At 42.3% G+C, this 12,216-nt stretch overlaps 1 protein-coding gene across 1 annotated transcript; it reads left to right on the top strand.

Moving 5' to 3' along the window:
• Positions 1–2,813: 2,813 nt before the first annotated feature.
• On the top strand, positions 2,814–6,617 carry PCARE (photoreceptor cilium actin regulator; the record flags this gene model as incomplete). Its single annotated transcript, XM_084624712.1, has 1 exon — positions 2,814–6,617. One exon carries the CDS (start codon positions 2,814–2,816, stop codon positions 6,615–6,617), a length of 3,804 nt encoding a protein of 1,267 aa, XP_084480838.1.
• Between the last annotated feature and the right edge of the window lie 5,599 nt (positions 6,618–12,216).

Raw genomic sequence — 12,216 nt, 5'->3', positions numbered from 1 at the left:
CGAAGGGGTATTGATTCACCCATTCTGCTTTTAAAGCCATAATAGCAAATAATATGGAAATCTGACAATACACCTACAGCCAGCACCTCTGACCCTTCCTGTGTCTGTATAGAAAGTGCTGCTGTAGGTAAAGTGAAGGCTTTTACACAAGGAACTATAACCCAGATTTCACATACAGAGCATTTGATGGGTATTACAACATGGGGCTTAACCATAGTCTTAGCAGTGCCAGTATCCCTCCATCCAATAAACATTTCCCCACTGACCACCACCTTCCACTCTCATTGGCCATCTGAGGGATCAGTACCCAGGAGGGTGCAGCATGGCATGTGGGCAGTGGTTTGGGGTGTGAATGTGTCAGCAGGAACATTATATGCCCTGGGTGCACTGGGCAGGTGGCTCCCTCCCTCCAGAGGTTTAATCACACAGGTAACTCTTTGAGGTCGGGGGAAGCTGGCCTTTCCAGCACTGCATTGGGCCTCAAGGCCTGGACAGGGCAATCCCGAGCAAAGTAACCCCACCGGCCACATGCGGAACACCGCTTTCTCCCCCCCATCAAAAAAAGCTTCTTAGAGGTGTTTTCCCTCCCTCTAGTCATGGGTTTCTGCATGGGCCTGATCCCTGTCCTCGGATTCCATTTCATCCCTATTTAGTTTTCTATCAAACCCTGGCTGACTATGCACATATCAGTCTGCCAATTACCCTGTTATCGTTAAATGTCTAGGATCTTTGTCTGCTCACCCTGATTTTAGGTAAGGGTGGCAGTTTATAAAATTGTTCTAAATTCATTAATTCATAGGCCTCATCAACCATGGTAACCCCCAACCAGTTTCCAGTTTTCTTACATAACCCCTAATTTGAAGTGAAACCTTAGCATAAGTCATGCCCTCATTTTTCCGAACTCCCTGAACCTTTCTCCTATGCCCTTTAGGGGTCAGCTTAGACTTTTGCAACAAAGCTTGTTTACACAGCTCATGCTCTTTAAAGTCTTCTCTGTCCATAAGGATACAAACGTTGAAAGCATTTGTCCCTAACAGTAGTGAATCCTATACAACTCATTCATTAAAGTCTGAGAGCATTACATGCACCTGGCAACTTGAAGAGTTTTATTAGAAATCAGATAGATTAGATAGCTGCATCCAGACGGTTAGCGATCACACTGCTAGAGGGAGATGATTGGCTCTGTCAGCATAAAGCAGCCTAATGCTACACAGTAATTAGAGTGGGTGGCAAGTGCCTTTTCCATTCCTTATTACACTGGGAGATGGCTGCCTTCTCTAGGAAAGCTGTGTTTGGAAGGTAAAAACAAAAAAATAATCTTAATCCATTTAGCCTTAGTCTTAACATAAGGTTGGGGAGAATTTTCTTTCTAAATTATGCTTTACAGAGCACCCTTGAGAAACCATCTTTAAAAAATTAAACAATCTGCTGTTTTATGATGGAGTTTTAATTCCTTCTTTCTTGGTTTGATTTCTCTTTAAGAAATGGATTGTTGGTGTTTGTCTGATGGTGGTGGCGGTGGTTGGCTGTTAATTTGAGGAGTTTTTTATATTTTATTTTATTTTATTTGTAATTGTATCAACAAATGAAAAGGGAACAGTCCGGGGAGATGGTTTGATCAATAGTTCTCAAATGGGTTGCGGAATTGGGCCTCATGTTTCTAGACCAGTATTGAAATTTGGTTTTGCTTGTTTGTTTTCCTTAAATCCTTGTCTCCTGAAGTAATGTGATTATGAGAATCTCAGGCTTCACTTAAAAAAAAAAAAGTAAGTTTCTAGCCATCATGATTGCAAAGAAAAGTTTGAAAATTTGATCCCTAAACACTCAGACACTGGAAGGTAAATTAAAAGGTCCCCACATTTCTTAATTTTTCAAGATCTCATAATTTTTAAGCCAACCTCCTGATTGTTTGGGCCTGACTCATAATTTTTGAATGCTTGAAGTTAGCCATGCTGCTAGCTTGTGGGGTCATCACAGTGAATACTGAGTATTGTGGCATGTACAATTCTGTAAGAACATACAAATTATACTTCTGAACATATGTCTTGGGGCTTGCAGGTAGAAGAATGTTGAGAATTTCTGGATGAGATAACCTAATAGGCATCTCAACTCTAACCTTTTTGATTCTATGTCTTGTGCCTCCCAGCTCTTCTGTATTCTGTCAAAGTCACCCTTCCTCCTGGCAAAGGTCTGTGCATTGGCATTTTCCCCCGTTAAAGTGTGTTTCGTCTAGAAATTATCTGAAACAGTCTCTTCCTTTGGATTTCAAAGTTCCAATTGTAGAGGGTTTGGGAGGTGGGGGGAGAACATTTGAGAGGGGAGAAAGCTTCTTTCCCTCCACTCTATCTATTGCAGTACGTCAATACAAATTTGCCTACCAATACAGTATTTTTAAAAAGTCTTCCGTTACAAATGCAGCATGTGTGCTGATGCCGGATTAACCTAATGAGCTTAAAATCTTATTTATACATGACATCTGTCAAGACAGAAACAAGGTACGCACATCCCCTTAATCCACTAGCACTAACCCAACACAGCTTTCACATGGTTTGTTTCCAATAGAAGAACGCTTTAAAGGAAACAAAATACACCGGGACAGTGTGTAGCTCTTTTAAGACAGGATCCTGGGAAGTAGGAAAAGTTCATTGTAATTAACCAGGCTATCTACAAAACTGGGAGAATTCTTGATGAAACCTTGGGAGAAAAATTACATGTTCCAGTACAGGATGAAACAGTAAGTTTTATTGTCTTCTATTCTTTACCTGATCATCTGGATATCTTTAACAGAAAATAAATCCAGACAGAGACACAGGATGGGCTGTACACCTTCCCACAGTGAGATTGCTAACCATGTTGCAAAAACCGGAACTAATCCTTTGAATAAACCCAAAGGTATCCTGCCTGTTGATCCTGGAGACCAAGCATTCTCAATTCCATTGCTGGTCAAAGGCTCCACTTGTTATGATATTGACAAGTTCCCTCAGAGAGGGTCTCCGGGGAAAGATCACCAGCTGGAAAAGGAGGAGAAAACATCAGAGCTGATCAAAAATGTTAACTTCCATTTATCATCTGAGGATCTCTCTCTTTGCAAGATTTATGAGGAAGAGAAGAAAATTGAGAGGACAGCCACAGAGGCTGAAATAGCCATGTCTGAACTGATTGAGTCTCAAAAACATATAGCAGAAGACATACAGATCAAAAAGCAAAGCTCCTGCAAATCAGAGGCAACAGCTTTCACTTGGGATGACAAGAATGAAAGCAATGCAAAGCAAACCCCAAAGAAAAGGAGGAAGCAAAAAAGCCATAAACCAGTGAAACAGGGTCATCTTTGCAAACCCAAAGAAAAATCCACTCTACCTATGTGCAAGCCTGAGAAAAAGGTAGATTTCCCAGATCAGCTTGTTAAGGCTCATCAAAATGCTTATGCCTACCTAAATCCCAACCTCTCCAAATATGAAGCTATCCTATGTATGGCAAATCAGGCTACTGAAACTCAGCTGCTTTTACAGCAGCTGGTGAGCTTTCTAGTGTTCCACTTTGATAAAATCAACCAGCTCTTGGAAGAAATTGCCAATGATGGGGAAGAGCTCCTCAAAGAGGTGGGAGGAAACCTGGCCTGGCCAGCTGGAAAAGGGGATCCAAAAGAGCAGCCAGACCTGTTGCAGCAGTTACTGCAGTATACAGTCAACAAAATGCAGCTGCTAAATGGAACAGTGGCTTCCCTTACCTCCAGTGCCCTGCAGGAGACATGGAGCTACTTACAGTCTGCGGCCAGCAACTTGGAAGAAAAACTGAAAGCAAAACAAGGCTTTGATGAACGCCTGCTAAAGGCAATAAAATTGCTTGAAGCCTCTGCAGTGGTCTCCTCTCAGGCCCATGATGATGATAGGACTCTGTATTCAGAAGACAGTGGCATTGGTGCAGACAATGAATCTATCAAAGAGTTCAATTCCCTTGATAAACTTGGAAGGCAAACAAGCTGCGATTCTTGTGCACATGATCATCCATCTCAGAAACACACTAGAATACCAGGAGAACATCTGTGTAATGGCACACTGTTGTCTGTTACAACTAGATCCCATGACTGTGCACTTGAAAGGCATTTTAAGGATATATTTTACCCATCTGTACACAGCAAAGAAGCAACTTCTTCCCTGGGGGCAACACCAGAAAGTGTTTCTACCAGGCTCCAATGTTCAAATGTGACCAAAAGTCCTCCTTTTAATTCCCTCCAGTCTGATGCTACCCAGGAAGGTGAAAATTTCAAAGACTGTGAATCAATAGATTCTCCTTCTGCAAATGAACAGGAAGAGAGTACACCAGAGGAGGATGACAGTGATAATATAAGTCTATCAGAAATGGGGAAGGATACCCTGCCTAGAAGGCCAATGTCTTCACCTGCAGTAACAGATAAAACCAGGAGGCCATCCATCAAAAGGATAGAAAATCCAGAGACTGAAGAGATGATACTTAAGATGAAAGATGCAATCAGTGAAAAAATCAAGTTTGTCCCAGCTAAATGTGGACGAAAGGAGTGGACAGAAGATGAAGGTGGAAAAGCAGCCCTAACAGCAAGACCCAGTACAGCAAGTGGTAGCCGGAAAACCTCAGTTAAACAAAGAAGGTCCAGGTCAGAGGAATCCCTCAGGAGCCGTGCAGAAGACCCAACCCTTTTAGAACTTCAAAGGACCCAAAAAGATCTCAACAAAAGATTAGAAACATTTTATAAGCTTAATGGGAACAAAGAAACAGATGGCAAGCAGGAGATCCTGAAGCCAAGAGCAGCAGCTTACTTGCAGGGCACTGAACATGCTACACCCAGATTGTCTACCAACAAACTGAAGGCATCCCTCTCTAAAAACTTCAGCATATTGCCTAATCAGGATAAGGTCCCTTTACGTAAGTCCGAGCAAAACACTGTCAGTCATCCAGATGAGAGAAGGGGACGGAAGCCTATAAAAGCCTCTGTATCCACACAGGATTTATCGTACAGGAAAGAAAATGAGCCACCTGGGATAGAGAAATTGAATAGTGGTGGCTGTGCCCCTCGGAAATCTGTCAAGACACTTATTGAAACTTTTAGTCCTTCTGAAGGCCTTGTGAAACCTACACATTTAAGAACTTTAGGACCAATAAAATGCATCAGAAAGTTTGGACTTCCAGTGATTCCTCCCACCATTCCCCTTCAGAGAGTACTGGCACCTTTAATTCACAAGCCTCGTGTTTCACCAGTAGGAGACATGACCCTTCCAAACACAAGTGCATCCCACTGTAACTTTCCAACTGTCTTTCCACCTGTTGCAGAATTAAGCAGAACTGACACAAATGAAGAAACGGATGAAGACTTGGAGAACCTACCACCACCACCTCCTGAAATGTTAATGGACAGTTCTTTTGACTTCTCTGAGTCTGAAGAAAGTACAATAATGGAAGGGAACTCTTCAGAGGTTGCCAAAAAGCCTGCTAAAACAGAGCTTCATGCTACAAAGAGAATGCACATTTCTCCAAAGATAAAAGCCTCTCTACATTCCATTGACTTATTACCAAGTAAAAATATCAACAGCCCCAACATGACTGCCAGTAAAGTACTAAGAAACACTGGGGTGGACTCCCCCAAATTTAGAAAATATTCATTGGAGCTAAATCCTACTAACATGTTCATCCACAGCCAAGAGGGTAAATTAGCATCCCAAAGGGACCATGAAATGAAAGAGGCTGCAGATCTGTATAAGCAATCGCATAAAATAATACCTCTTCAAAATCCCAGTGGAGTTTCAACACAGAACAGAAACTGCTCAGAAAGTAAAGAGCCTGGCACAAATTTAGCATCAGTGCAAAACCAAAATCAAATTTATCCTGATTCACTCGGGAGAAATGAGAAAAGTCTAGCTTTTGTCAGAAGAATCTCCCCAACAAGAACACCCCCTTCTTCTCCACCCACCGAGAAACGACTCTCAAGTCCACCTGCATATCCCAGACACATCGTGCAGACTTTTAACCACGTAAAACCAAGCTTTCCTCCTTCTCACAGGCAACCTAGTCTCACAGCTAACCCCAGAGTATCAAGCCCTCCAATGCAAAAGAAGCTGCCTTCTTCACCAAACCAACGAAAACTGCCTAGCCCTCCAGTGGGGCGCAAACAAAGCCCACCAGCTCAGCGAAAGTTGTCAAGCCCACCTGCTCAGCGCAGAGAGGCAAGTCCACCTCCATTCTGCACTACCCCTTCTCCACCAGCCTCTCCATTGCGGTCCCACAAAGGACGACAAAACAGTTTGGATTCTGGTGATGAGCAACAGCTTCCTCCATCAAAGATTGCTAGTAATGCACGTTCAATATTTTGCCCAGCAACTCCTTCTTTATTTGAAGCCAAGCCTCCATCACCACCTAGCAACTGCACTACAGAGGTCGCAGGCCAGCCTGAAGTTTCAGCTTTTGTCCAGAAAAGCAGTGTGCTGCTCAGGCAGTGTGGGGATCAGCAGAGGAGGATGGCTATGAGTGCTGCCAACCCTCAGCCTTTCATAAAGAGAAGTTTCTCTGACCGCAGACCAGGAGTTTACCTTCGACTTCCAGCTCCTGTCTCAGCTGGCAGTGAACCTCTACTTAACCAAGCAAGGTGAGAAACATTCTACTTTAAGTCAAGCACTTTGGGTTGTATTTTATGCTTTGGTTTTTTCAGTTTTTGATGAGCGCTCAATACAGTCAAAACTGTCCTATTTATGTGCAGAATAGCAATGCATCCACCATCCCCACCAATATTGCTTTAACCAAGACCTAAATAGACCATCTGTCAGGGTGGAGAAGATAGGTCACTCTCCACAGCTCATTCAAGCCTGTTTGTCCTGCCTGCTGAGACTGGCAAGCAGGGTAATAATGAATGCCATTTGGAAGGGTACTGCAGATCACCATATTCAATTCACAAAAGATATGAAATAACCCTCAAAGGGTACCAGCTTTAGATTACTAAGGATTTAGGTTGGATTTGAATTGGCAACCTATTATCAATCCCTGAACTAGCCAGTTCCGCAGTTGAATTCTATGTTTAAATATTTCAAAGCAGTAAGCACAGGTGATTTGCAGGCGGGGACCTCTTAAATTGTAAAGATCTATTTATAAAATTGTTACTTGAAGCCTTGCGCTAGTTATGTACATCTAATTTTTCAAAACTGGTCACGGATTGTGGGTGACTCAGTTGATGGATGCACCATTTGAGCTTGGTTTTCAAAGGCACAAGGCACCTGTGGCTACCAAGGACTTGGAGCTCTGATTGCTGAGCTGTTCTGAAAAACATCAGGCCCTAAAGGTCACATGATGGACACGCAACAATTGAGTCACCCATAATCAGTGGCAACTTTTGAAAAATTTGGCCTTTAACCTCCCTACTCTTTAATTTACTCAACCACAAAGTGGGTAAACCTCTATCTGAAATCACAAGAGGGCCTATGACACTAAATATACTCTTGGCAAAATATTTTGCAATCATTAAATGGCATGTAAGTGCAAAATGTTGTTCTAATTTTCCCCATCTTAGTACCTTTAAGCTAATTAAGCTTTAAGATACACAAAAGAATTGAGCCTCTCATGCAAGTAGTTTTTACTCATGCAAGCAGTCCTCCTGAAGTCAGTTGGACTACTCATTTGAATAAATATTTGCAAGACCAGCTCTGCATTTTGTGTGTGTGTATGCAACTGTGTCATCAGCACAGGAATGAGCTTGGCAACTGAATCCAGATAGATCCCAGAAAAACAGAGTCAGCTCCCAACTTCTCTCCTGTACTGTGAATGATATCACAGGTTATCATTACCAAAATAAAACAATGACGAAGTCTTCCACAAATGCTAATAGTTTTGCATCCTACACTCTGTTTTATTATACATTCTACTCTGACATTCTAAGCAAATTTCATCTCCTAAAGGACACCTTTTTTTTTTATGTACAGTTTGAAATCAGCATGGTCTATTCCAATGTCTGTTAGCTGGAATGAATGTTTTCAAAAAGGCTTTATGTCAAACCTCATGAGAAGAAAGTGCTGGCAGTTTTATAGATGAATTTTAAAAACAGCCTATTATAAATTGTTAGTTAATTTCTGCTTCAGCACTGCATATTATCTATGTGTTCCAGTTTGCCACAGCACAAATGATAATATAAAAAGACACTGCAATAAACCATTAAAAGAATCATCCTTTTCATGAAATATTTTATATTTTGTGACTCTGAACTATCTATCAATTTCTTTAGTCATTTTGGGAGAATGAAATATTTATTGAGCCCAGTTCAGCTCTCCGTTTACATCAATGTATATCCAGAGTAATTCCACTGAGTTACTACAGATATATACCAGGGTGAGGTAGCCCATTATTTACAGCTTGGACTGATTTAAGATGCAATGTTTTTTCTAGGTTTAAAATAAATACAATAAATTGCCCAGCCCCAGCTTTATAGACACTGCTTTGAATTTCATAATATACATATCAGAGCCATAATAGCATGCATGGTGACACAGACAGATGCCAGATGTTTTAGGAATCTGCCCACTGAATATTACCCACCGCTGAAGTACCCAGTATCACTGCCCACCACTTCATGCTCTAGGATACTGAAATATAATGGGTTCCACTGATCAGAGCCTCGGCATGCTGAGGCACAGGTACTGACTCATAGCCCTCACATTTTCATCAACAGTACAGTATGCTCTGATTCATCACTCTCCTCAGAGCTCATTAGCCATACAAGGCTGCCTCAGCTTCTCATTTCATTCCCCAAACAGAAGAAAAAATTCAAAAAACTTCACCCTTCAAATGTCAGTACTAGGCATCTGCCTGCACCATACCCTGGATCCCAACACCCTCAAATTCTGGGGAAGTTCATTTTGCAGGCCCAGCTGCGGGTAAATTTCTTTTAACCCTCTCCTTTCCATTCCCTCCACCTTCCATTTCCTCTCCTCACCAAGCCTAACAAGGGCCCTTCCACACCCCTGGCCACCCTCTCCCTGATGAGAACCAGCAGTGGCCTTCTCCCAGCAGGCTGACTTGTTTTCGCTGCCAGCCTCCTTCTCTGCATGGACTTATTCTGGGATCTGCCAGCTCCTCTCCACACCTGGATGGCCTCCTGATGTGCACAGCTACCTCCTGTGATGGCTGCCAGCCTCTGAGAAGGGACAGGAAGTGGCAGCAGAGGGAGGCAGGGCACATTGGGAGTGCAGACCAGAACAGGGGTTACTTTCCAGGAGGAAATGGAGCCACCAAGGGCTCACTGTAGGCAAGAGTCCTGACCCAGCCTGCCTCTCAGCAAGTAGAAACTCTGTCTTCTTCAGTACAGCACCCCCTACCAGCTTGTTATTAACCAAAAAAAACTGACTGCACTGAATTTAGGAAACTGATCAAACCTCAGGTATTTTACAAGGGCCTAAGGGTTAATCATTCAACCATTAGACATTTCAGTGGATATATAATACTGTATTCTCACATTCCAAAGCCTTAAGGCAGCTACATATTGCCAGGTTCTATAGTGAAACATGCCACAAAAATGTTCCTCCTTTCCCTCCTCCAGAGCAATGTGTTTTTTTTTCCTCCCCAGAATTACATTGTCCTGATTCCCAGACAGACAGTAAAGTGCTGGACCAGCAACAGGCTTAACATGTGAAATCTTGAGATCGTAGAGAGACAGAAATGGGGGAACTTTTACTGTCGAAAGGAGAGAGCCTCAGTTTTCTAATAAGAGCATGCCTCTTGTCCTGGAGAGCCCATAGGATATTAAAATCACAATGTTATTATGTTGGGAAGAGATATTTTACATTATTAGAGGTTGCTATCACTAATTAGTTGGTGAACTAGGTAGGAGAGGGGGAGATGGATCCACAAGATTTCTCTCTTATTAAGTAGTCCACACAAAAGCGTTGGAAAATCAATGATTTACCCCATTTCTGAGACCTCTATGCATTTTTGGGGATTTTTCCTTCCATTTCTCCGCACTTTGGTAATTTTCCTTTTGCTGTAGTTAGGCTGCCAGGCTTGGCCCTAGGCAGAAGCAAATACAAACAACCACATGGGATCCTGTGGTGACCCAGCAATTCATCTCGACAGCCCAGTTTCCCTGTTCAGCAGCAGGACCAGAGGGAGAGGTAACTTTCATCACATTCTGCCAGTCATATAGATGAGGATGAGGGTTAATACACGTAAATGGAGTGTACTCACTTTTCATTTAGGGAATGGGGAGTTTAGCTTCGATTAGTTTACTCACTTCTTTTTTTTTTTACCTCTACACCATTGCATTCTGAGCATCAATAGCTTTGGGCCCTGTAAATTGTAGGCCACTCTTATATGAAACTCTGCTAGTCTTCCTGCATTCCCAGTGTTGCATTAGAAAACCATGAATGCCTTCCCTCCAAGTGTATAAACCTCCCATTTAAAGCTCTGCAGGGTATCAAGATAAAATCTTAAACATGTCACTAGCCCCAGTTACAGCTGCAGCTAGAGCTCTGCACAGCTACTGTTACTTTATAAGTACCAAGAGTCGTGGGTTTAGGTTTCAGTATCCAAGCCACGACAACTCAATGTGATTTGGACAGGTAGATGTACAGAGCTACTTTGGTCTTTTCTAAGCCTGACCTTTGGGTAACAATCAACCCTGGTGGGCATGTTTTCAAGGCATACCTTGCATGACACTTTGCTCGGGCAAATCCTGTTAATCCTTAGCAGGATTTGTCTGCATGTGTGTATAGTAAAAAATAGTATTTCGGTTGTACTGTTGCTCTCAGATTAAAACCCTCCCCCATGGGAACAGCTGAGATGGAAGGAAGCTTAAAATAAAAGCTATTTGGATTTCATTCAATTCAGAGAAAAGAAGAGGAACTGATTCAGTGACACAGGACCAAAAGCAAAACTTTGGATATGAATCCTCCCAGACTTTGGGGAAGTTTGGATCTGGATAAGAACTTCATGCGTAATCCTCTATTTATACACTTGGCTAAATCTATTCATCCAGTACCAATCTAGCACTAGTTCCACCACAACAGAGAGGCAGGACAATCCAGTGGTTAGAGCATTAGCCTAGGACACAGGAGTCCTGGGTCTAAGTCCCTGCTTCACCACAGACTTCCTATGTGACCTTGGACAAATCACTTAGCCTCCCTGTGCCTCAGTTCCCCCTATGTAAATCAGGATAGTAATTCCAGCTGCATAGAGGTTAAACACCATTAAAGATCATGAGGCAATCAGTTACTACAATAATGGTGGGGGGAGGTCTAATAAGTATCTATGATAAGATATCTATAGAAACTTCCCTTTTGGGGATCTGGATCCCAGCTTTGTAGCTCAGACCCTTCTCTCATTGTAAGTGACTCTGTTTGTCCATCTGTACATTCAAACACATCACAGTAGCTTTCATGCGGTCACATATTTACAATGTTTGGCTCTCAACAGATTTTCAGTGGGAGGAGATTACAATGTACTTGGCATCAGGAAACAGGGACCAGAAAGAAAACCTGTACTGTACTAAACAGCTGAATTGGAGGAAGGTCTTTGCAGAATGCCTTGCTGCATTTCGTTTTAATGGGTTAACATGCTCTCCTTAGCGTTTTAAAAAAGGACATGGTTCATTAGCCTCTTTTCTTAATCCTCTTTTCTATCTGCAGCATGGAGGAGAGTCCTAGAAAGGAGAGTGATTCCTGGAACAGTACATGCTTCTCTGAATTCAAGGGATCCAGCAGGTCTGCTTCTCATCCTGAACTCTACATTGTGGGCCAGGGGCTCCACAGCGAGTGACAATACAATCTGCTTGGAAGATGGACGGTATGGCTCAAGGCAGAGGATCCTCGTGTGATTAAATATCTTAGTCCCAGGCTCCAAAGTATGGCTTCAGACCATATCAAAGAGAAATAAGTACAATATAATTGCACCTGCAAACCCAAACTGGCCATGACTTCCTAATTAAATAACAGCAGGGTGCTTGGCAGCTACTTCTCTCTTTCATGGTGTTTTACAATTTTACTAAAAGACTTAAATTTAGTACCAGAAACAATAAAATATTGGAAAGACACAGGTCAGATTAGTACTATTTTATAAAGACAGGGTCCTGCTGCCAAATCTTTTGTTGCACTATTTAACTAAAATGGTCCCAGAGGTGCAGAAATTAACATTAGGTGACATGACATTTATTCAAAGCTTCTGTTTTAAATCAAACCTGACGCCATTGGAATCAATGACAAAACTCCCGCTGAC

This window comes from Lepidochelys olivacea, assembly GCF_965140295.1.
Source record: "Lepidochelys olivacea isolate rLepOli2 genome assembly, chromosome: 3".
NCBI classification, from domain to species: Eukaryota; Metazoa; Chordata; order Testudines; family Cheloniidae; genus Lepidochelys; species Lepidochelys olivacea.
Note: the sequence above shows the minus strand (reverse complement) of the source record. Positions and strands in the feature narration are given on the sequence as shown.